At 40.6% G+C, this 26683-nt stretch overlaps 1 protein-coding gene across 4 annotated transcripts in view; it reads left to right on the top strand.

The window, feature by feature from the left end:
• The window catches only part of Dnm3 (dynamin 3), a 482789-nt gene that overhangs the window by 366177 nt on the left and 89929 nt on the right, over positions 1-26683 (top strand). For all 4 annotated transcript variants that reach the window (XM_029478095.2, XM_029478106.2, XM_085842512.1 and 1 more), the window contains one exon: positions 17963-18074. In XM_029478095.2, coding sequence (XP_029333955.1) covers positions 17963-18074 — 112 coding nt within the window. The remainder of the gene's footprint in view (positions 1-17962; positions 18075-26683) is intronic.

Below are 26683 nucleotides of genomic sequence, written 5' to 3'. Positions count from 1 at the left end.
TGATTCTGAAAAGTTCACATGACTCAAAAGAGTAAAATTGCCAGAAATCATCAGATACTTACTTAACTGGCTGGTAAGAACTTAAATGGCAGATAAGGACATTCCAGGTGGAATCCAACCATTCATCCTCTCCTTATATCAAAACATCCTCTGACTTCATTAGGAAGCATATATTTTTAGACTACTGTGATGCTAATGGTAGTAGAAAATTTTGAGACTGGCCTCAAAGTCCATGATCTCTTGCCTTGGCCTCCCCAGTGCTAGAATTATAGAGATCTATCTTTGAACCTTCTCTTTTCTCATCTTTCTCATCTGGTAATAGAAGCTCAAGCAAAGATTCGCACCTGTCCTAATACAAAGAAAGAGTTAAGACAGCCTTCCTTCTCAGGCCTTGCTAGCCACTGATTATTTTCTAGTGTGATTGTCAGACGCTCAGTGTTGTCAAGATATTCCTCATATCCCATTTCTGCTTTCCTTTTGAATTTTCCAACAGATGAAGTGCAAGAGGCTCTGTTAAAAGCTTTATCATAGGTAGCACTGTGCCTGCTATATTCATAGCATATATTATTTCTATTAAATATTAGTTTCATAATGGCTTTTTCAAAAATGTATACAATGCACTTAGACTATTTTACCTCCCCTTCAACTCACTTGTCCCCCTCCCCACTGTTATTCTCTCTGTCTCTCTCTCTCTGTGTATCTCTCTCTGTGTCTCTCTGTGTCTCTCTGTCTCTCTGCCTCTCTCTCTCTCCCTCTCTCCCTCCCTCCCTCCCTCCCTCCCTCCCTCCCTCCCTCTTTCTCTCCCTCCCTCCCTCATACTTTTGTGACTTTTAAAAATCTAGCTACAAGGTAATAGAAAATGTACAGTGTTTGTCTGGCTTAATATATTGATACACATTTTCAGCCACTTTCTAGAAAAGGGCATAGCTTTGTTCACTTTTGGTGGGACAATACTCTACTCTCTTTATGTATTCATGTGTCGATGTGGCCCTAGGCTGGTTCTCTTAACCCAGCTATTGTGAATGGTGCAACAGGGAGTATGAGAGTGTACAGGTAGCTCTGCTGTGTGCTGACTAGATTCTTTCAGGTACACACCCAAGAGTGGAACAGTAGGACTAGATTATAGTTCTAGTTTCAAGGTTTGGGGGGTTTTGTTTTTTGTCTTGTTTTTGTTTTTTGCTTCTTTGCCTTTTACTTTGAGGCATTTTAAACTGACTTCTACAGTGGCTTAGCTAATTTATATTGATATCATCAGTATGCAAAGATTTCTATACACTCCTCAACACACAAACAAGCACACATACACACATACATATCCTGACAACCATCTTTAATTGGTAGTTTCCTTAGTAACAGCCATACTGACATACTGATTGGGGGAAAAAAAATCTTTAGGCATACATGTCTTTCATTGTGAAAAATATTGAACATTTTTTCATGTATTTATCAGCCATTTGTAGTACTTCTTTTGATGACTTGTTTAATTCATATTTATTTATTTTATTTTTTGGTGTTAGGTTTTCTTGAGTTATTTATATATTCCTGAGTCACTCACTCATCAGATGCATAGCTGACAAAGATTTTCTTGCAAACTATAAGCTGTCTCTTCATCCTGCCATTTCTTCCCCTCTGTGGTAACATTTTTATTGCAATCAAACCTGTTTATTGGTTCTTAGTAATATGCCCTGCTGTGTTGGTGTTCCATTAAAAAATATGCTGCCTCTTCCTCTGTCTTGAGGGGTTTTCCAATGGCACTTTTAAGATTCCAGGTCTCATGTTAAGACCTTTGAACCATTTGCTTTGCTTCTGAATAGAGTAAGAGACCGGTCTACCTGTGCTCTACCTGTGGATAGCCAGGTCTTCCTGCTGTTTTGCACAAGGCACACCTTCCCATGGCCTTTTAGAATTATTTATCCCACTTTCGTCATCCCAAGGCACATTCTGTTTCCCTCCCTCCCGAGAATCATCTTGTGCCATGGCGCTCTGACATCAGCACTATGCCTGGATGAATTGTGCCTATGCAGACTTCAAGGCATAGATTATTTGTGTTCCTATCTGAGCTGATGGTCTATGCTGCTTCCAGAAGCCTTTTCAGTCTCCATCCCCATACCTGTTGGAATCAGAATCAGTGTGGATTTGATTGGTACTTGGGAAGATCTATTTCTAAGCATGGCAGGGACAAGGTTAAGTGTCATTGGGTCATGTTGTCCCTTTCATCAGGTAATATTTACTAAAAGTTTCCTTTGTGTTTTCTTTGTGGTTAAAAATGTACTGTTGCTTATTATGTAATAATTTGGGTTTTAGGTTGCTTACAATTTTCTCATATGTAATATATATTTATTTTTCACTTAAAATTAAGCCCAGTAAAATTTGAAAGAAAGAAGTGAATGACTCTCACAGCTGCTGGCCTTTCCTGGAAGGCAAAGACATCTCAATTTTAAAGTTAGTCTTAAGACATGAAATCATTGTTGTTTGAAACAGCTGCCTGGTCAAAGACTCCTTTGTAGTGTACATATTTAAAAAAAAACAATTTTTAAAAACCACTTGGGGCTTTTGTAAAGAAATGCTTTATCTGGGTCATGAATTATTTTCAGTCTTTTGAGTAATTGCTGAGATGATGAAGTTTACTGGAATAAAACAGATGTCTGGTTTCTGTCTCATTTTAGGAGGAAGAGGGATATGTCATTGGGATTTGCTTGGTACCTTGACAGCAAAGTCTAAATAAATAATTAGTGCCTGCATCCCACTCACTATGGTACCTCTACTTATGATTCATGAGAACAAGGACCTTGTCTCTCTAAATCAACAGCTATCCCTCTGGACCAATATGATAATGCCTAGCACATAGCTTCTCAACAAATGTCTATTAAATTAACCAAGATATAGATAACATAGCATCTATTATACAGAACATGTCATGTAATTAGACACACAATGCATCCATGCTTCTATTAGTTCTTACAAAGATACTTGGCATGGAAGATCCTTTGAACAGAACCTTCTGGAATGAAGAGATGAGCTGCTACTCCTTTTTATTGGTTACAATGGATGTTTCATCTATAACTTTTGTCTCTCTCATATGTTTACCAATTTGAGCTCTAAAGATCACCTAAGTAGAAAGTAGTTCAACTCAAGAGATGTATGAGGAAGGCATCAAAGGTACAGAGAAGAGAGAATCATCTATGCAGTCCGTGCTAACTGGGAAAGACACAGAGGGAAGGAAATGGGAGTGGTCACCGTGAGGGTGGGTAGAGGCTTGTCAGATGGTGAGCCTAGGGGGAGGAGTAAAGAGTGCACGCAAAGGTCCGACAGAATAAAAGGGCTAGCCTTGGCGCTCCTGACCACAGAACATCAGCACCACCTGATCGACAACAAATTACTCATTATACAAAATACAGGTCACCATGGAAATGCTTGTTTGGTTTTGTTTTTTGGTTTTGTTGGTTTGGTTTTTTCCTGGACCCAGTTCCACTCCCATTATATTGAGAGCTAGTGAGTTCTCCCCATCACAAAAGTTACTAAATAGCCAGGCTTTCTGGAGACCCAGTCTTACTCAACCCTTTGCAGCAAGCTTACCAGCGAGTGTAGCCAAGCTTGTGCTTTCAGTGTGACAAGGTCACCCTCACCCTGGTCTCATTGATGCTTAGCAGTGAAGTAGGTACAACAGAGCCCAATTGCATGTGACTCGAAGGGGCCATGGGTCTGATATTCCTCATCTGGACACATGTTAGGCAGCATAGCTATGTATAAAGCTATATAAAAACATCTCTCTATATGAAGCTATATAATGTAAGATCCCTTGGTGCCCCCAGGATGTCTTTGGTAGCCATTGGAGCAGTGGCATAGGAATCTATTTTTTCCAGGTGATATGAACTTAACAGAAATTTAAGCTCAGGCAGCTGGCTTTAACAAGAGGTTGACATGATCTTAAGTAATAGCAGCATCAAGAATCATTATTTTTTTTAAAGGCTGGTTTTATGGATAGCCATTGACTAAAACTACATATCTCATAACACTTCCAGTCCTGTTCATTCTTTAACAGTGTCTCACACAGACATTTTCTACAAGCTCCAGGCTCCAAGAACTCTCATCTAACTCTCTCTCTAGGTGTTTAGGAGTGAAAAATTAACCTAGACTGTCCATATTGTCTTGGGATTGGTTTTTCTTTATTCTGTTTTGTACCGTTGGCTTCTTGACCTGTAGGACACTGGCCAGGAGACGTACACTGCTTCTTTACTGGTGGTTCTCCATCACGCCCATTCTCTAGAAGCTGTTAATGTGTCATCTTTTGTATTTACGTAATACTCCCTGTTACTATTTACTCGTGAATGCAAATGGAAGGTGACATAAAAAGCTATTCTCAAACCTAACAAACGTGGAACGGAAGGGACCAGGCAAGCACAGCCTGCGCTGCCCTTTTTCCTAACATGTGATAAAACATGGCTGGCATGAGCCCACAGCCACTCTGCACTTATTCCTCAGATTCTAAAAATGCTCAGCTTAAGCAGGCCATTACAGCCACCTTTTATGACCTAATAAATGAGGCAGACTGCAAATAATTGTGGTTCTTTCTCTGCTTTCTTCACCAGTGCCTTTATTCCTTTCTAATGTCTTTTGTTGCTCTGGGCTAAATGAAGCTCGGATTGCGACAACAATTTTTTTTATGATATTGTAATATTGGCTAATTTGCCTGCTATTGGTTATGCCCAAGCAGACACATGACCTGTGGCTGTTTGGCTTGTCCTCCTATGGGGAAATAACTTAATGAAGCTAATAAGCTATATTAAAATAAAATAAACAAATTCACATGGCACCCAGCAGCACAACCACATGCAGTGTGGTTGTTGTTTGTTAGCCTGAGACACCAGCTCCACATCCCCAACTGCCTACTGGGCTTCTTTGCTAAGAAAGCCTTCTGTTGATTCTCCTTTAACCCCTCTGAAACCGCAGCCATCAATAGTTCTCCCTGTTAAAGCCCTGTCTTCCATGTGGAGTTCCCGGGATGGACCACTTTATCACATCCTCAACTTCTGTCTTTAACGAAAACCGTGCCTGGTGACAGTTTTAGAAGCAGGCAGTGTCAAGGAAGCAAACAGATATGGCGTGAGACAAATGGCTTGAGTTCTGAGGCCAAATTTCTTGTTCATACTTGAGCTCTCAAGGATCACAACCACAGCTGAGCAACCGCAAGCTCTGCCAGAGGCCAGAACTCAACCAGGACATCTGGGAATGGTAGAGAATGCCTGTGTCCTGCAGGCACAGCTTGCTCAATTTCTCCTTTATAAGTCACCAATCAAACCAGCCAGCTTCCCTCCTTTTGAGAAGAGGAAACAATGAAGACTAAAGGAAAGGCCCAGAAGGTCAGGTTCCCACCCATTAGCTACTCCCAGCTTTTCTATTTTTATCTTGGTACCTTCTCAGGACGTGAGATTAGCATTTGAGTTTGGGGAAGAATATTTGGATATTAAGCATTTTCTATTGTGAGAATTTCTAGCAGTTAAACTGAGAAACCTACCTACATCTCAACCCCCAGTTACAAACTAGACCCACACCCCCAGGTCTTCAGTGATGACTACAATTAATGCTGGCATGGGCAGACACCATGGAAATGGAAGCCTAGGCAGCCTGGAGCCAGCAGTGACTCAGCTGATGTTGCAGCTCCACTTAGAGTAAATGTGATTTGTGAAGGTTTCCTATTTAAAAGCCTTTTCCACAAATTTGATTTTTTTAAATTTTATTTAAGATGTCTTATTATTTATATATTTATTCATCTTCTTTTGCTTTTATTTTTTTGCTTATGTCAAGGAAAAAGATATAGTACTAGTTATATATCAAACCAACTTACACCAAAGAAATTTGTCTCAAAGACAAAGAATCACGATGCTTTTAGATAATGGCACTCAGGTGGCCTTGTTCCAGAACTGTGAAAGTGACCTTTCTGGGTGATATGGAGAGACAAGGAAAACGTGTTTAAAGGGGAAAGAGGCCAAGGTAACTCCGACTTCTACGATTACTGCACTCTGCCATTTATGACTAGAAGCTGTTCACTGAGCACTGATGCTGTGCTACTGTCCCAGCAACAAGACAAACATCCTCCACTTCCCGGAAACGAGTTATATAATGAGGGACATTAACAGCCAAGAACAGTCATTTAATTACAACTGTTAATTACAGCTTGTACAAGGATCCATAACAGAGAGGCCTCTCCATTCTGAGAATCTAGGGACAGTTAAAATTAACGTTAGAAGAATATGTGGAAACAAACCATTACCCTGGGCACTGATGACCTACAAGCCACACAGAGGTTGTTTATTGTCTTAGTCCTAATACCATAAGAATCCATTGAAAGTGCAAAACAGTAGGGGTGGATCAAGTGCAGAAGTTGAGGTTTTTTGCTATGCTTCAGATAAGGCATGTCACGCTGGACTAAACGGAGAAGAGGAACTGTTGTGGGTGATAAAGGGATTCCTAGGGTGAGGTAGGGGACAGGCACATGAAGAATGATGCCTAGGCATTCAGCACAGATATCTAGGAACATTTATTAAAGAATGAACCTTGGAGAGAGAAGAAAGCTAAAGGACATCAAGATTTTTGAACAGGACACATCAAGAAGGCAGCTATAGCTATGAGGAATCTGGCACTTGGTAGTGATGTACTAAGTGCTGATACCAAGGCACACAAGCGGCCATGTTACAGAACTGTACAAGCACCTGTATGTGCACGAGCCTGTATATGGTATCAGGGGTTCCTTTCCTGGGATTCAAAGAGCACTCTCTTGGGAGAAATGATAGTTGGTAGCTTTGGGGGCAGCAAAGGCAGGCTGATCTCTGTGAGTACAAAGCCAGCTTGGTCTATATAATAAGCTACAAGCTAGCTGGGGCTACATAGTGAAATACTCTCTCAAAAATCAAATCATATCTCCATTTAAAATGTCCTTAGGAAAATACCCACTATTGCTGCAGGCAATTTTGGGTTTATCAGTTGTGTCGAAGCTTCTTGAATCTCAGCCAGCAGGAAAGACAAAGGCAAGTCTAGAACCAGAGGCTTCTTCCCTCTCATGTCCCCTCACCCTTTCCCATGCCTCTGTCCCTCCACATGTCTGAGAACTAGTGCATAAAAGAAGCTTTCCTAATACATACACACAGACACATGTGCATACACACACATATGTGGGAAGGGGTGGAAAGACATTAAACTCTGAGGCAAGAACTGCTTTGAATAAGTTTTTCCAATTCATACTCTAGGTTTACTCTCATGATTTTATTATTTTAATTTATGTATAGTTCTTAGAAACTGTGTCCATAATTGACATAATTGATGCTTATAAATTTCCTATCATAAAAGTAGACATGGCATCTCTGAATCCTCGGTTGAGCTGTATGTCTCATTTCTAATTTTACTTTCCACTCTTTTACATCCCAGTGTTGTTTCCTTGCCTGATTCATCCAGGACAGACTCCTAAGATTTCCCAGGACATATTTGGTATTCATTATTAATTCCTGATTTTATAAAGCCCTATATTCTTCTTGTATAGTTTTGTAATCTTCCAACTGGCCAACCTCAAAGCTGACAGTGAAGCCTATTGTTGTTGTTTTTATGGTTTTAAATAACATATCCACAACTATGAACTTTGTTCCTTGATGGACTTTGCATGAAGTGAGTTCCAATCCAGAGTGTAATGTTGGTTAGTGTGTTTACACTAAGTAGTGTGTTAGTAACATTTTGAATTGATATCTCCCACTTTTTTTTTGTTTTAGCTTGTTTTGTTTTTGAGTTATACCTTATTTGATGTGGATTGGTGGTCCTTTTCTTTTGAACTTTTGATCATGATTTCTCATTTAAATGCACTGTTGTTTTCTTACCGTCGGTATGTAAAATGGGGAATAGTGTCTGAAAAGATAAATAATAATTATTATTTTAGCTCATTAAATTTTCATTATTAATAGCAGAGGTTTAATTCTTAATTAGTAGTAATTAAGACCATTGTATCACTGATATAAATGAATGCTACAAAGAGAATGAATAGTGAGAAAACTGAAAATTGTTGGGGGGGGGTGTTCAGTGGATGACATCAGTATAAGAGACAACAGTGAACTTCAGGGATGGACAGAGTATCGTGCGAGGAAAAAGGACTCGCACCTGTACATCCTGATGAATAAACAGGCCAGTGCAGATGTAGCCATTCGAGCAAGGAAAGAGTGGGGGAGATAAGAATAAAAGAGAGAGCCCAGACTTTTCTAGTCACAGTGTGAGGACTCTCAGATAGTCACTGTGGCTTCTGTGTGGAGAGTGAATCAGGAAAAATGTAAAGAGTAATAAAGAGCTACTATTGTCACCCATGGAAGAGATGAGCAGCCTGGTGTCTGGGTTCATGGTGGAGAACTGTCAGTGTTGTTTTCTGCCATGTAGCCTCTGGTCACATTGGGGAGAAGAGGGTGGACAGAGAGCAACTGACTAGAGAGATAATTGGGGGAGGGGGGCAGTCTCCAAAAGTTTCAGCTGAAACAGTTGGAGGAAACAGCAAAAGAGATGACAAAATTATTGTCAGTGAGGAAGAAGACAGGATTCTAAAAATGTGAATCACAGGAGTCTTGACAAAATTATCCTTGAAGAGAGAAACAGTGACCAAAATGGCACTGTTGTGGTAAAGTCAGGCAATAGAAATCAAAGGGTTGGCACTTGCTTTGGCATAGATGTAGATGCAGATGATATAGATGGCTAGATGATAGATAGATAGATAGATAGATAGATAGATAGATAGATAGATAGATAGATAGATATAAATCCATGACTTGGATGAGCGCTCTATTACAGAAAAGCAGGATCATTTTACTCATGCCAGTGGGAAAAGGGTCAGGGGCAACCCCAAGGAAGACATGAAAGAAGAAAATGGAGGAAAACATTCAGGGTGTTTGCTGTAAATTTGTTATAAGTAGGGGAGTTCTGGGGAATAGAGGGGACAGAGACTGTGCTTTAAAATGGTTGTCTTTAAGGCATGTGAGCATGTTATACAAGTGGTCAAGGAGTACAAAGAGGAAACTGTTCAGTGGAGATTATAGGGAGAAAGATAGTATGTGGCACTAGGCATGAGGAGAGAAGGCCCACTGAGCACAAGCTGATGGCTTGGCCATTTCATCATCTGAGCTCTCTCAAGAGGCAGACTCTGCAGCTGCGAATGAAAGTGATTGATGAATTTGTTGGAAAGAGTGGTGATCAGTTTTAGCAATAGGTTATATGTTCCTCATAAGGCATGAAGTAAGGCAATCAACTAAGTATTAACAGTGAAAAGTTCCAGGTAAGAAAAGCTAGGAACTGATAATCATCTAGGACATGGAAAAGATTTAGTATAGAATTATGGTGAGATGGCTGCAATTTGATAATTGAAAATACAAGTTTAGAGGGATAACAACAGTACAATTCTGGTTTGTCACTTGTTCATTTAGCACCACGAATGCAGCAGTTAAAGGAAAATATTGTTTGTTTGATGTTTTATTAGAAAAACGATTAGAAAGGGAAGATGAGAGAGGGAGTTGAGGTCTACCAAGACTGGTGTATCAGGTGTGTGCAGAAACATGGTTATAAAGGGAGCAATGATCACAGAAGCTTCTAGAATCAGTCATCAGCAAAAGCCCACAGTGAGTTCTCCAGGTTTTATTTTATTTAAATTTTTTTCAAGGCAAGGTGTCTCTATGTAGCCCTAGCTGTCCTGGGAATTACTCTGTAGACCAGGCTGGCCTTAAACCCAGAGATCTGCCTGCCTCTTCCCGCTAAATGGCAGATTAATGGCATGTACCACCATTTCCCAGCCTGAGTTGTTCAGATTTTTCAAAAGGGAAACAAAATTGAATTTCTCACTGGTGATTTCATTGGTATATAAATGTACTGTTATGTAAATACGTGCCTAAGTGATAAGCTCTGGATTCGGTGAGAAACCATGTTCCAAAAAAAGAAGTGGAGGTAGGTGAATAGAGGAAGACACATGATGTGAACCTCTGGTCTCCACAGACAGCATGAGCAAGTATACACACAAACACAAACACACACACACATACACACACAAACACACACACATACACACACACACACAAAGAGAGGGAGGGGAGGAAGGAACAGTGCAGACTAGATTGTTAAGCGATGTTCATGGCCCTAGCCATATTCTGTCTATTGTATATTACTGAGTTTATCAAACCTGTATTAAGTATACTGTCAAGAAAAATGGCAAAAAAAAATGCATTGAACGCCTTCATTGCATATGTATGCTATTTCATAAAGGAGTTTGTGACAGTTACTCGAATCTCACGTGCAGAAAACCATATTAAAATGTAACATAGAACCAAAAATGCTACACTGTCTAGGAAATACATTTAAGAAATGTTTGAAGAAACTGACTAAAGAGTTGGCTTGGACACTGAAAGGCTTGGGACACACAGACACAAACACACACAAACACACATACACACACTTTCTTGGCTTCCAAAGTTTGCGAGCTATGCTTATGAAGCCATGAATTCTTTCAGCCACAGTCTCACAGTGTAGCCCAGGCTGGCCTCAAACTCATAATCCTCCTGTCTCCATCTCCCATGTACTGATATTATAGATCTTTGGCTGCCATGCCCAGTCAAGATTTTTAATAATAAATTAAACCTGTCTTAAATTCAGCAGTAAAGTCTACAGTTTATGAAATAATGCCATGTATGTCTTGTAAACTCTTAAGACTAAAAATTAATAAGCACGAGACAATACGGCCCGACTTTGCTAGAAGCCATGAATTGCCAGTTAGTCAGCTAGACAGCATGACTGACCTTTCAGAATCACAGATACTGGAAGGAGTAGTTATGGCTGGCGGCGTAGAGGAAGCTGGGTTCATTCCTCTCTGTCAGGCTGTGCAGTCTGCCTGGGACAAATGTGGTGCTGTGTGTTAAACTCTAGTGTTATGTGGAGACCTTGGGATCCAGCAAAATCCCACTCCTAAAAGCATTTATATTATCAAACACCTCGGAAATTATAAAAAGGAATCTGTTAAGAGATTATTTTGAAATGCTGTTCTTAATTGTTTAATAGCTGGGGTCAGATGATTGAAGAGACATGGAAAAGAAGTAAGGGAATTAAACTTTATATCTTTTAACAGCCAGGAGCTTTCTTCTGACATGTAAGAACATTTTTTTTTCACAGCTAATCAAAACATAAGCTCATCCTGCGGTCTTGTTCACTTCAGCAGAGCACTTAAAAAGCCTTTTACCTAAGGGCTGAGCCTTTCCCTCCCTCGCTTTTCAGCACCCCAACCACTTTCTCAGTTCTTCGAGCTGTGGGACACATAACTTGGTTTCAGAGCAGAGTGATTCAGAAGCTCATATCTGCATGATTGCAGCCGAAATAGACTAAACAAAAAAATGCACTCGGTACAAATTGCTGTGGGTTATCTATACAGCTACAGCATGTGGTGAGAACCTGGAAGCTTCCTGGACAGAATTTATGAGCCTTCCAGTAAATCAGGCCAGCTCAGTGTTTCAGACCTGTGTCCAACTCGCCTTGGCTGTCTAGACACGGCCTAGGACGAGGCTTTAGAACTGGGTAGAGACAAAGCTGCCAAAGCCACCAGAAGCCTTTGACCTTCTTCTAATATTTCAACCAGATAATTATTTTCCCTCTCAAGAATTTGGCTGTCCTTTAAGGGGGAAAAAAATAAGATTTTCCGTGTGAAGAACCCCTGAAAGAAAATACCCTGGAGAAAGGTCAGTGTGGTGGAGCCAAAGCTGGATTCCTCAGAGCCTCACAGAGAATGTGGAAAGTCTGTGCGGACTGTGCGTCTCCTGCCTTCCAACTGGCCAAGGGCTCTCCAGACAACAGTCTCCAGCTTTGCCCACCCCACACCTTTGCATCTCAAAGGAGCCTTGGCTGAGTGCTGGAAAGAGCTCCAAATGGAAGCCTACTTAGTAAAGTTGAAGAAACAGTAGGGGCTTCATTAGATCCTTTAAAAGCAATGTATTGTTTTATTCTCTTTAAATAAACTATCCCCCTTTCTGCCCAGGATCAAAGGTGTAGCCTTTCTAATTTTCCCAGAGTGAACTTTTTTCCTTTGACATGGACAGTTTATTTCCTTGAGCTGCATCCCAGCTTTTCTGAAATTATGCACCCTACTTCTTGTGGCTTATCTTTTCAATGTTTATATTTTGTGTTTTCTATAAAAATCAAGATCTGGTCAAAAATTAAAAAAAAAAAACAACCAAAAACCCTACATGATTTTAAACATGACCCAGTCTGCTCCACTGTGTTTTCATCCATTAATGTATTTCTCCACCCATGCAGCTGCTGTAGAGAGGTCATATGCTGAGGGCTGGGGGAGGTTCTGGGTCTACTGGTTAGCTGGCCTGTGATTCAGGGAAAGTCCCCCAGCTCTCTCTCTGAATCTATTTCCTCATCTATGAAAACAGCTCTTTGACCCAATTTTCAGAGTAGCCTTAGAGATCTAGTGGGATGGCCCCCTCTCATAAGACGGTTAAAGAGAGAGAGGAGGAGAGGGGAGAGGGGAGAGGGGAGAGGGGAGAGGGGAGAGGGGAGAGGGGAGAGGGGAGAGGGGAGAGGGGAGAGGTGAGAGGGGAGAGAGGGGAGAGGGGAGAGAGGGGAGAGGGGAGAGGGGAGAGGGGAGAGAGGGGAGAGGGGAGAGAGGGAGAGAGAGAGAGTGAGAGAGAGAGAGACAGATTTTTTTCTTTGCCTTTGCTCCGTCAATTGCTGTACCTCAGTAGCCAAAAACACCAGAGATGTCTGTCAACTGCTTATAAAACTCATGAACTGAACTGAATTAACTATATATCAATGACCCCTGCATGCTAGCAAGAATAACCTAAAGAAGCCCCTATGGCCTGGCTCACCACTGCATCTGGGAAACAGCGGGTGTTGTGCCCTCTGGAATCTAGACATCTAGCTGTGTTGTAAAGAAATGAGTCCAAGGGAAAATGTTCCAAATGGGGAAATCCTGACAATAAATATTTCCTCAAGATGAATACAAAGTTCCTCCCAAAAACACTGCTTAAATGGTAAAACAAAAAACAACAAAACAAAACACAGAAGTAAAAATAAAGTCAAATGTTTAAAAGACAACAGCTGTACTTAAATAATCTAGGTCAACAGACACTTAGGCAACTCAGCTAATGCTCTGCAGTGAAGAGGCAGCTTTAAAATACTTTAATAAGTCAGAGGGTTTTTTTTTTTATTATTTTATAGTTTTATTTTATGTGTATGGGCCTACATGGATGCCTGTGTATCATTTGCATGCCTGCGCTGACACAGGCCAGAAGATGGCATTAGATCCCCCTAAACCGAAGTTACACACAGTTGTGAGCCGCCTTGTGGGTGATGCAAATCAGCCCGGGTCCTCTGGAAGAGCAGCCCGTGCTCTTAACAGCAGAGCCATCTCTCCAGCCCCTGAGGGGTGATTGTTTTATTACTGAGCATCAAGTATACAACAATAAACTCAAGATGTGCAAACTGGAAGATGATCAATTTTGCCCAGAACTGAGAACTGCTGAAAAACGTCAAAGCCCAAAAGGCAGTTTATGTCTCCACACAAACAAAGGAAATAGTAAAATAAAGGTGTTTTTTTTTTTTTTTTAAAGCCATGTGTATCTCAGCATGACAAACCCAAAAGCAAACATACAGCCATGGCAAGAAATAAACATCAGAGAGACATTCTTACTCATAGGTGATGGTTTACAGCTTGGGATGAAAAATGAAATCCAGTTTACTATTGGGAGTTTTCAACAAATAGGTGTTTTGAAGTAGAAAAAAGTTAGGGAGGAAAAAAAAACAAAGAAAAGGAAATGTGAATGTTGGGTAAATGCAAATAAAAGTGAGAGCCCATCGGGGGTAATATGTAATAAAATGTTGGGATCTGGTTTTTACTGTCAATAATGACTTTAAGACAAAGAGTATCCATAAGGCTAACAAAGAGATGATCAACGTCTTCATTGAAAATAATGTTTAAGGATTTGATGGAGAGTCACTTAGAAATTCACAGAGCTATTTAAAGGTGGTGTTTCGTACCTCCAGGTGTTACTATCTGGAGAATGCATACACACACTAACTTGTTACAGCTTTGGGTATCACATAATCAAATTCATTATTTCCACACATTTTAAAGGCTTTACTTCTAATGTAAATTATTTTCCCATTTCAATTTCTACACTTTTGTGAAAAATCAGTTGATTTTTTTTTATGCCCTGAAGTTAATACTGACCTTTTACACAAAGTGACTCATTTAAGCATAGTGCTGTAGTCTATGTATGTATGTGTATATGTGTGCATGAGCATGCATGTATGGGGGGGAGTCATGTATGTGGGAGCATGTGATTGCCATGGTGTGCATGTGGAGGTCAGAGGATGTTTTTCTGTAGTCGACTCTCTCTTCCTTAGGTCACCAAGCTTGTTAGTAAGTGCCTCTACCCTCTGAGCCGTCTCGCTGGCCTGTAGTGTATGTTTTGTTGTGGTTCTGGATAGTCTAGATCTGAGTAGATTCCAATAGTGCTTACTATTAGCATGTTATTAATTTCTTTCATACTCTGATATCTCATGGTCAGGTTGCAGAAAACATCTGATTTAGATATTTTCTCAGTTTCTTTTACATTTGGAGCTATGGACCCTTTCTTCTTTGCTGGGGGGCGAATCTTGCACACTTCTTTCCCCCATTTCCCAATGTTTGGAATCATGTGTAGTAGCTACTGGGATGATAAAACACCTGTGGATGTGTGTATCCTTTTTGTCATGTTTGACTTGGCTGTTTTATTGATCCTTTTAAACTACATGAATGATCTGCTTTGACTTTCCAATCTTTTAAGATTTCCCTAAAGACACTGACCCTTCCTTCCTTCCTTCCTTCCTTCCTTCCTTCCTTCCTTCCTTCCTTCCTTCCTTTCCTAAGTAGTAAAAACATCTAGGGTTTTCCAGCCCCCTGCAGCTTTTCCACTGCCCCACTGTGGAGATGGGAAGTATTTCGACATCTTATTACCTTCTACATAAGTCATATCCTTGCTTCGTTTGGGATTTAAGGACCATCCTTGATTATATGGTTCATTTGCTTTTTCATCTCATTTTCATTTTCATCTCTGCATTCTCTGAGACAGGATTTCAATGTGCAGCTGTCTTGGAACTCACTCTGTAGACCAGGCTGGCCTAAAACTTGGAGATGCACCTGGCTTTGTCTCCTGAGTGCTGGGATTAAAGTCACATGCCACCATGCCTGGCTTGCACTATTTCCTTTAGAAACTTCTTCTTCTTTCTTCTCTTCTCCCTCTTCTTCCTACCATCATTTGGAAACAAAGAATGTGATTTTTCAAGTCTGTCCAGTCTAGCACTGTGTATGTGTTGTCACCTGAATGGTAACTGATTTTCTATGTAATGGGAAAATATTCTCAAACATTCTAATTGTTATGTATCCCACCTTCCCTTTTCTCCATCTATGTTGCCCTCCCTCTCCCATATGCCAGGTAAATCTTCCTCCCATCTTTCCCTTTTCCCCCTTCAAAGCACCTGTATCCACCCTTCTATTCCTATCTCTAGAGCTCCCCACCCCCACCCCATGGTCCCTTTTTACTTTCCTGGTATCTTCAGTTACTTCAAGTGATCTACTGACATCCAAAGATACAGAGATAGGATCCACAAGAGAAAGTGCGGTGCTTGGCTTTCTACTCTGGGTAACCTCAGTATATTACCTGGCTCTATTCATTGTCTCACAAGTTTCATGTCTTCATTATGTACCAAATTTTCATTATCCATGCATCAGCTGAAGGACATTTAGACTGTTTCCATCACTGGATCTTCAAAACTGCACATTCTAATCCGAAAGAGATCTATCCTTCTTTCTTGCAGTTATCTATTCAACATTTAAACTGTCTATATCACAATTTCAGGAGGTCTGTCCATGTACCTTGTCAAGTCCTTGTTACTCTCCTGGTTTCTGCTTTCCCAAAAGCAGAAAGCATCTTCTTTCTGATTCCTTTTTGTTCTAGTGTTTCATCACACTGATAGAAATCCTGTGACAGAAATTGGACTGTTAGGTGTTGCTGTGACAGACCTGACCATGTTGTTTTGGGAAGGATTTGTGGAAGGACTTTGCAACTTTGGGCTAGAAAATCATTGAGTTTCCAAGCCTGGTCAGCTGTTGTTCAAACCTGGCCTGGAAAACCAGAGGGTGGTGCTGAAAGGAATGCAAATAAATGATAGATGCCTGGTCTGGGAAGGTTTAGAGAGAGGCAAAGTCTCCACTGGGGGTGTTTGATATTTAAATTGAGAATATGTGGTTCTGGTCAGCTGGGGCTGAAGAATCAGGATTTTGTATTAGTGGGAAATTTCAATGAGGATCCTGTATAGCACACTTCTAAAATTGTGGAACATTAAACCAAGAACACTAATATGAACTGACAGTATATCTATACATATGATACATTAAATATTTTAAAATCATGATTTTGTATTGTCAGTCATATGACTATAAAATTTAATGTAGAATATTTTATCAAATAATATTGTATTTTATCTTATTCATGTTATATTAAATTTTTTCATTATAAAAATACTTTCTTTTTGAGAGAAACAATAATATAAAAAAAAAAAAAAGAGTGCTTTACTGGGGACATTAATGTTGGTTATCCGGAGCTGAGAAATTAGTAGTGATTAAAAGGAGACCAGCATCACTGAGGTGAAATCTTCTAGAGCTGTTTCCTTAGGGTCAGCACATAGATGCTGTGCTCAAGAGGCAGCCAAGACTGTACCTTGTGCTGACAGCTGAACTTTGTAGTGTCCGTCTCTCAGGCGATACTGGTTTGAAGGCATGAGTGAGTCTTGGGGAGCAACTGAGGCTTGCCATTGTGAGAGGCCAAGGCAAGGCAATGAGCAAAGAAGTCTTGGGAGCCGCTGAAGCCCTGGATTGAAAGGATCATGCAGAGAGTTGAAGATTGGCATTGTGAAGAGAGCCCAGAAGAGACTTCTGGTGAAAGTGGAAGTGCAGCCCAATTGCAGCAGGAGACCCCAGCACTCCGGGACTAAGACAGCGTTAGAAAGGAAAGATGAGTGAATTTTGGCTGTATCAAAAATGTTCAGAATGGAAAACTATAAGAAACAAGATCACCTATAAGTAGTGGAACCTGGATGGTTATCCTTATTTTCATTCTTTTGTCTAGTTCCAAAATTTCACATACTGGAATTGATTACATATTATGTGTTGTTTTGTTATCCAGAAGAAAATATAAAATATTGTCCTAGTTATAAAGCTACAACAAGAGGCATCTTGCCTGTCATCACAAGTGATCATGCTTTTTTTTTTTTTCCCCTACACCCTGAGGAGCATCTGTCCTCTGAATTCAGCAAGTTGTAGACATTGTTTCTTTGGGTTTTTTTTTTTTCATGTTTTTTAGATTTATAGGAACATTACTGTACATTTCCAAGATTTCTAAGCTATTTAGTCAACTAGATTTGCACAAGAGCTTACGAAAACTTGCCATTGTCTGGTGATTTGCACAAGTGCTTTCTCCAGAGCACTGCCTACCAGCATACATAGCCAGCGTCTCTGGTGTGTCTTTGGTCTTTGTGAATCTGGGAATTGAACACAGGGTCTTTCTCATGCTGGGTCAGTGTCCTACCTCTACACGCTTGGGCCAAGAAAAAGGTTTCATTTTTATTTAAAAATTTGATGTTCTCTTTCTATAGGCTCTTTAGTTTTTAAATCTCATCCCTGTTAACTGTGAGATATTCACTGTATGATTTATTTAAAAAGAATCCTGTGAGAAGCACACAGCAGAGCTCATTTGTTATTTTAAAATACAGCAAGTCATCTGTGCTTGCATCTAGTGGTTTTCAGAGAGCTACCCTTCTGAACTGCCACCCGTGTCTGCAACGATCTGAGATCATTTTGAATTTGGCTCTTAGCTAAATGCATATTTGGTTCTTTTCTTTTTTTTTTTTTTAACTCTAGGAATGTATACAAAGACTATCGCTTCCTGGAGCTGGCCTGTGATTCCCAGGAAGACGTGGACAGCTGGAAGGCGTCTCTGCTCAGAGCTGGGGTCTACCCAGATAAATCTGTAGTAAGTCGGATATGTTTCTTATTGGAAAGAAATCACTGCATGCTATGCTGAAGAAGATGCACCAGTTTCTGTATGTCAGTAAAACAAGTATTCTCTGTGACTTAATTTGTCCCCTTTAAAAAGATGTTCCATTGCTCTTTTCACATACAGACTTTTGTGCTATTTCCTCAATCAGATTTCTTCAAAAGCTAATGAGTATACTTGCTACAGAAAACTATCTCATTTCTTAGTCACCATATGTTCTCTTAGACCGAGAGAAGTATTTTAATTTTATTTAAAAAGTTGGTGTCCTCTATATAGTATCCCACAGCTGGTAGAGTACAAGTATACCAGCAATAATCATAATAACATTTTATATTTATATTTACATTTTAGAGCATACTTATTTCTCTAAAAGCTTTCTTTTACCATGTCAGTATTACTTGTATCCCTGGTTATGTCTGGTTCAGACTCTGGATAATGTCACTATGAGTGTGAAGAACAGAAAAAATACACAGCTCTCCCACTTATCTTTATTAATATACTTCAAGTGTCTGGGAGACACTTCTCTCCTCCAAGTTAATAAACAGAACTTGTCTTCATGTTCTTCACAAAATGTAATGTTGCACAGGCGCCTTTGAAATTAGACCTCAGAAGTCCCTCCACTGCCTTTGCTCACACCAACCAATATAGTGTGCCAGCCTTCAACATTCTCTCTGTGTGTCTCTTTGTATCTCTCTCTATCTCTTTGTCTCTATCTCTCTGTCTCTTTGTCTCTATCTCTCTCTGTCTATGTATCTCTGTCTCTCCTTCTCCCATCCCCAGGCCACTCCCTCTGTCTCTTTTTCTGTGTCTCTCTGTCTCTGTCTCTCTGTCTGTGTATCTCTGTCTCTCCCTCTCCTTTCTGCAGGCCAATCCTCTCTCTGTCTTCCTTCCTTTCTCCCTCCTGCCCTCCCTACCCACATGCTGCTCTCTAAATCTTGCCACGATCCATGCCTGTTCTTAGACCTATCCTGCTAAGATTGCTCCCTGAGGATCTGTTATAGCATGACCCTCCCAGTTCCTACTTGGCTCTATGTTTCTAGGGCTGATCATGCACAGTGGGAGTTCTCCTATGCTCCAAGTAGGGCACAAGTCTTTCCAAGTCTGGCATATGGATGCAAAGAGGGACACTTAAAACGCTCAGCATGTGGGGGAGCTTCACATCCTAGGGGCATACTGGAACTTAATGACGTTCCAGGCGCAGAATCAAGATTTGTACAAAAAGGTGTTCCCCTCCTATCTTAGCTCAAACTTAGACATTCCCCCTTGATTCCATACCTCTCTAGTTAGTACCTAAAGCAATGACTCTTTCAAACAAGCTCTGTGCCCTCAAAGGGGAAATTAAATCTGACAATTTCTTGTTGACAAGGTACATAGGTGTATCTTTGAAATTTTCTGTTGTCTGTCCTTTCAGTGTGTACATATTCCCATAGGCAGATCCTTCCCTCAAGACTTTATATCAACAGTTCTCAAAATTCTGAGTGACACTTGTCTAGACTACAAATCATTATACTTTTATACACACTATTTATAGAATGTTTACTTACATAAATATTTTGTATTAAAGTGCATTTGTACTTAATTCTTTTTTTAATTAGATGCACCAAAGGTTCCAAGCCCATGATTTTCATCATCCTAAGCATCAGGAAGAGAGTTGAACCATAAGGTCATTGTATGGGTGCATAGGTCATCGTATGGGTGCATAGCTGGCCATTATTGTACAGCATTGTTTAAGTGGGTGCTAAGTTCTGTTTGAAGTAAGTGAGCTACCATGCACCTGCAGCTCTAACTATTTGTGAGGCTGATGCCAGAAAATGACAAATCTACATTCTGCCCCGAGCTACTGGACAAGCTCAAGGACCATCTGGGTAACTGAGTGAGATCCTGTCTCAACAATGTTAACATGGAAGACAGGGTTGGGGACAATCAAGTTCACAGAAAAGCCAGTAAGAGAGAGGAGCTTTACTTTAGAAAAGTCAGGCAGCTTTAGTTTACTTTAGCTCGACTTTAGAAAAGAATGAGGCTTCTTTATGCAGGCTCCTTGGAGAAGAGGCAAGAGTAAGTGCTGTGGAGAGAATTCTTGGCAGAGGCAGAGCAAATGCCAAGCCAACCACATCGCCACAGAGGAGCACCGAGGTGGGAGCGTGTGCTTAGGCACTCTGAAGAAAGCACACAGTAGCCTCTGGCTCACAAGAGGATGCTCGGGGACCAGACGATATAGCCCTAAAGTAATGGTGAACAGCTTGGTTGTCACTCTTAAGATGAGAAGCCGTGAGAGGGTATCAGTCCCAATGATGGCACAGCATATGACAATAAGGACATATCTGTAAGAGACTGGTGGGGCTGGGTGTGATGAGAAGCAGGGCATGCTATTCAAGCACAGGCACTAAATGTCAAACCACCTCTGTATAAATTTCACAAACTCATAAACCTTGAGTTTTGGAGAGTAGCTGGCCTATTTATCTTCCCCAAGCTTCATTTCTAAAACGAAGCTGGAGAAATCCGGCCTCCGTAGGGCCACAAGCCTCTCCAGTCAGAAAAGCGCCGGGGTAGCTAGGGCGCAGGGTCCGCTGACACTCGCTAGCTACCCACAACACCCGCCACACGATCTTAAGACTTCTGGTGAGTGGAACACAGCTTCTGCTCCAATCCAATTGCGCGCGGGACCTGAGACTGCATTAGTTAGGGAAGCAGAAAACCGGGCTGAGTAGGACCACAGGCCTCTTCCGGCCAGACCAGCACCAGGGCAGCTAGAGCGCAGGGTCGGCTGACACCCGCCAGCTACCCAGGACCCCCGCCACAGGATTTTGAGACTGCTGGTGAGTGGAACACAGCTTCTGCTCCAATCTTTAAACAGTGACAACAACAACAACTAACCCCAGAGATTACCAGATGGCGAAAGGTAAACGTAATAATCTTACTAACAGAAACCAAGACCACTCACCATCATCAGAACCCAGCACGCCCAGTCCAGGGCACCCCAACACACTGGAAAAGCTAGACACGGATCTAAAAGCATATCTCATGATGATGGTAGAGGACTTCAAGAAGGACTTTAATAACACACTTAAAGAAATACAAAGGAACACTGGTAAACAGGTAGAAGACAGTAAAGAGGAAGCACAAAAATCCCTTAAAGAATTGCAGGAGAACACTGCTAAAGAGTTACAAATCCTTAAAGAAAAACAGGATAACATAATCAAACGGGTAGAAGTCCTTACAGAAAAACAGGAAAACACATCCAAACAGATGATGGAAATGAACAAAACCATACTAGACCTAAAAAGGGAAGTAGACACAATAAAGAAAACCCAAAATGAGGCAACACTGGAGATAGAAACCCTAGGAAAGAAATCTGGAACCATAGATACGAGCATCAGCAACAGAATACAAGAGATGGAAGAGAGAATCTCAGGTGCAGAAGATTCCCTAGAGAACATCGGCACAACAATCAAGGAAAATGTAAAATGCAAAAAGATCCTAATTCAAAACATCCAAGAAATACAGGACACAATGAGAAGACCAAACCTACGGATAATAGGAGTGGATGAGAATGAAGATTTTCAACTCAAAGGACCAGCAAACATCTTCAACAAAATTATAGAAGAAAACTTCCCAAATCTAAAGAAAGAGATGCCCATGAACATACAAGAAGCCTACAGAACACCAAATAGACTGGACCAGAAAAGAAATACCTCCCGACACATAATAATCAGAACAACAAATGCTCTAAATAAAGACAGAATACTAAAAGCAGTAAGAGAAAAAGGCCAAGTAACATATAAAGGCAAGCCTATCAGAATTACACCAGATTTCTCACCAGAGACTATGAAAGCCAGAAGATCCTAGACGGATGTTATCCAGACACTAAAAGAACACAAACTCCAGCCCAGGCTACTATACCCAGCCAAACTCTCAATTAACATAGATGGAGAAACCAAAGTATTCCAGGACAAAACCAAATTCACACATTATCTCTCCACGAATCCAGCCCTTCAAAGGATAATAACAGAAAAAAACCAATACAAGGACAGGAACCACGCCCTAGAAACTACAAGAAGGTAATCCCTCAACAAACCTAAAAGAAGACAGCCACAAGAACAGAATGCCAACTTTAACAACAAAAATAACAGGAAACAACAATTACTTTTCCTTAATATCTCTTAATATCAATGGACTCAACTCCCCGATAAAAAGACATAGACTAACAAACTGGCTACACAAACAAGACCCAACATTTTGCTGCTTACAGGAAACTCATCTCAGAGAAAAAGATAGACACTACCTCAGAATGAAAGGCTGGAAAACAATTTTCCAAGCAAATGGTATGAAGAAACAAGCTGGAGTAGCCATTCTAATATCTGATAAGATTGACTTCCAACCCAAAGTCATCAAAAAAGACAGGGAGGGGCACTTCATACTCATCAAAGGTAAAATCCTCCAAGAGGAACTATCAATCCTGAATATCTATGCTCCAAATACAAAGGCAGCCACATTCATTAAAGAAACTTTAGTAAATCTCAAAGCACACATTGCACCTCATACAATAATAGTGGGAGACTTCAACACACCACTTTCACCAATGGACAGATCATGGAAACAGAAACTAAACAGGGACACAGAGAAACTAAGAGAAATTATGAATCAAATGGATCTGGCAGATATCTACAGAACATTCTATCCTAAAACAAAAGGATATACCTTCTTCTCAGCACCTCATGGTACCTTCTCCATAATTGACCACATAATTGGTCACAAAACAGGCCTCAACAGATACAAAAATATTGAAATTGTCCCATGCATCCTATCAGATCACCATGGACTAAGGCTGATCTTCAATAACAAAATAAATAATAGAAAGCCAACCTTCACGTGGAAACTGAACAACACTCTTCTCAATGATACCTTGGTCAAGGAAGGAATAAAGAAAGAAATTAAGGACTTTTTAGAGTTCAATGAAAATGAAGCCACAACATACCCAAACTTATGGGACGCAATGAAAGCATTTCTAAGAGGAAAACTCATAGCTCTGAGTGCCTCCAAAAGGAAACTAGAGAGAGCACACATTAGCAGCTTGACAACATACCTAAAAGCACTAGAACAAAAGGAAGCAAATTCACCCAAGAGGAGTAGACGGCAGGAAATAATCAAACTCAGGGGCGAAATCAACCAAGTGGAAACAAGAAGAACTATTCAAAGAATCAACCAATCAAGGAGCTGGTTCTTTGAGAAAATCAACAAGATAGATAAACCCTTAGCCAGACTCACTAGAGGGCACAGGGAAAGCATCCTAATTAACAAAATCAGAAATGAAAAAGGAGACATAACAACAGATCCTGAAGACCTCCAAAACACCATCAGATCCTTCTACCAAAGGCTATACTCAACAAAACTGGAGAACCTGGATGAAATGGAGAAGTTCCTAGACAGATACCAGGTACCAAAGTTGAATCAAGATCAGGTTAATGATCTAAACAGCCCTATATCCCCCAAAGAAATAGAAGCAGTCATTAATAGTCTCCCAACTAAAAAAAGCCCAGGACCAGATGGGTTTAGTGCAGAGTTCTATCAGACCTTCAAAGAAGATCTAATCCCAGTTCTTCACAAACTATTCCACAAAATAGAAACAGAAGGTACTCTACCCAACTCATTCTATGAAGCCACAATTACTCTGATACCTAAACCACAAAAAGACCCAACAAAGATAGAAAACTTCAGACCAATATCCCTTATGAATATTGATGCAAAAATCCTCAATAAAGTTCTTGCTAACCGAATCCAAGAACACATCAAAACAATCATCCATCCTGATCAAGTAGGCTTCATCCCAGGGATGCAGGGATGGTTCAATATACGGAAATCCATCAACGTAATCCAGTATATAAACAAACTCAAAGACAAAAACCACATGGTCATCTCGTTAGATGCGGAAAAAGCATTTGATAAGATCCAACACCCATTCATGAGAAAAGTCTTGGAAAGATCAGGAATTCAAGGCCCATACCTAAACATGATAAAAGCAATCTACAGCAAACCAGTAGCCAACATCAAAGTAAACGGTGAGAAGCTTGAAGCAATCCCTCTAAAATCAGGGACTAGACAAGGCTGTCCACTTTCTCCATATCTATTCAACATTGTACTTGAAGTCCTAGCCAGAGCAATTCGACAACAAAAGGAGATCAAAGGGATACAAATTGGAAAAGATGAAGTCAAAATATCACTTTTTGCAGATGATATGATAGTATATATAAGTGACCCTAAAAATTCCACCAGAGAACTCCTAAGCCTGATAAACAGCTTCGGTGAAGTAGCTGGATATAAAATTAACTCAAACAAATCAATGGCCTTTCTCTACACAAAGAATAAACAGGCTGAGAAAGAAATTAGGGAAACAACACCCTTCTCAATAGTCACAAATAATATAAAATATCTTGGCGTGACTCTAACTAAGGAAGTGAAAGATCTGTATAATAAAAACTTCAAGTCTCTGAAGAAAGAAATTATAGAAGATCTCAGAAGATGGAAAGATCTCCCATGCTCATGGATTGGCAGGATCAACATTGTAAAAATGGCTATCTTGCCAAAAGCAATCTACAGATTCAATGCAATCCCCATCAAAATTCCAAATCAATTCTTCAACGAATTAGAAAGTGCAATCTGCAAATTCATCTGGAATAACAAAAAACCTAGGATAGCAAAAACTCTTCTCAAGGATAAAAGAACCTCTGGTGGAATCACCATGCCGGACCTAAAGCTTTACTACAGAGCAATTGTGATAAAAACTGCATGGTACTGGTATAGTGACAGACAAATAGACCAATGGAATAGAATTGAAGACCCAGAAATGAACCCACACACCTACGGTCACTTGATCTTCGACAAGGGAGCTAAAAACATCCAGTGGAAGAAAGACAGCATTTTCAACAATTGCTGCTGGCACAACTGGTTGTTAACATGTAGAAGAATGCGAATCGATCCATTCCTATCTCCTTGTACTAAGGTCAAGTCTAAGTGGATCAAGGAACTTCACATAAAACCAGAGACAATGAAACTTATAGAGGAGAAAGTGGGGAAAAGCCTTGAAGATATGGGCACAGGGGAAAAATTCTTGAATAGAACAGCAATGGCTTGTGCTGTAAGATCGAGAATTGACAAGTGGGACCTCATGAAACTGCAAAGCTTCTGCAAGGCTAAAGACACCATCAATAAGACAAAAAAACCACCAACAGATTGGGAAAGGATCTTCACCTATCCTAAATCAGATAAGGGACTAATATCCAATATATATAAAGAACTCAAGAAGGTGGACTCCAGAAAGTCAAATAACCCCATTAAAAAATGGGGCTCAGAACTGAACAAAGAATTCTCACCTGAGGAATACGGAATGGCAGAGAAGCACCTGAAAAAATGTTCAACATCCTTAATCATCAGGGAAATGCAAATCAAAACAACCTTGAGATTCCACCTCACACCAGTCAGAATGGCTAAGATCAAAAATTCAGGTGACAGCAGATGCTGGCGAGGATGTGGAGAAAGAGGAACACTCCTCCATTGTTGGTGGGATTGCAAGCTTGTACAACCACTCTGGAAATCAGTCTGGCGGTTCCTCAGAAAATTGGACATAGTACTACCGGAGGATCTAGCAATACCTCTCATGGGCATATATCCAGAAGATGTCCCAACCGGTAAAAAGGACACATGCTCCACTATGTTCATAGCAGCCCTATTTATAATAGCCAGAAGCTGGAAAGAACCCAGATGTCCCTCAACAGAGGAATGGATACAGAAATTATGGTACATTTACACAATGGAGTACTGCTCAGCTATTAAAAAGAATGAATTTATGAAATTCCTATCCAAATGGATGGACCTGGAGGGCATCATCTTGAGTGAAGTAACACAATCACAAAAGAACTCACACAATATGTATTCACTGATAAGTGGATATTAGCCCAAAACTTAGGATACCCAAGATATAAGATACAATTTACTACACGCATGAAACTCAAGAAGAATGAAGACCAAAGTGTGGACACTGTGCCCCTTCTTAGAATTGGGAACAAAACACCCAGGGAAGGAGTTACAGAGACAAAGTTCGTAGCTGTGATGAAAGGATGGACCATTTAGAGACTGCCGTATCCAGGGATCCATCCCATAAGCAGCTTCTAAACGCTGACACCATAGCATACACTAGCAAGATTTTGCTGAAAGGACCCAAATATAGCTGTCTCTTGTGAGATGATGCCGGGGCCTAGCAAACACAGGAGTGGATGTTCACAGTCAGCTATTGGATGTATCACAGGGCTCCCAATGGAGAAGCTAGAGAAAGTACCCAAGGAGCTAAAGGGATCTGCAACCCTATTGTCGGAACAACATGATGTACTAACCAGAACCCCGGAGCTCTTGTCTCTAGCTGCATATGTATCGAAAGATGGCCTAGTCGGCCATCACTGGAAAGAGAGGCCCATTGGACTTGCAAACTTTATATGCCCCAATATAGGGGAATGCCAGGGCCAAAAGAATGGGAATGGGTGGGTAGGGAAGTGGGGGGCGCTATGGGGGACTTTTGGGATAGCATTGGAAATGTA

This window comes from Mus caroli, unplaced genomic scaffold (genome assembly GCF_978045245.1).
Source record: "Mus caroli unplaced genomic scaffold, Mus_caroli_1 scaffold_1, whole genome shotgun sequence".
Taxonomy (NCBI): domain Eukaryota; kingdom Metazoa; phylum Chordata; class Mammalia; order Rodentia; family Muridae; genus Mus; species Mus caroli.
The sequence above is the reverse complement of the archived record's forward strand: the minus strand, read 5'-3'. Positions and strand labels throughout refer to the sequence as shown.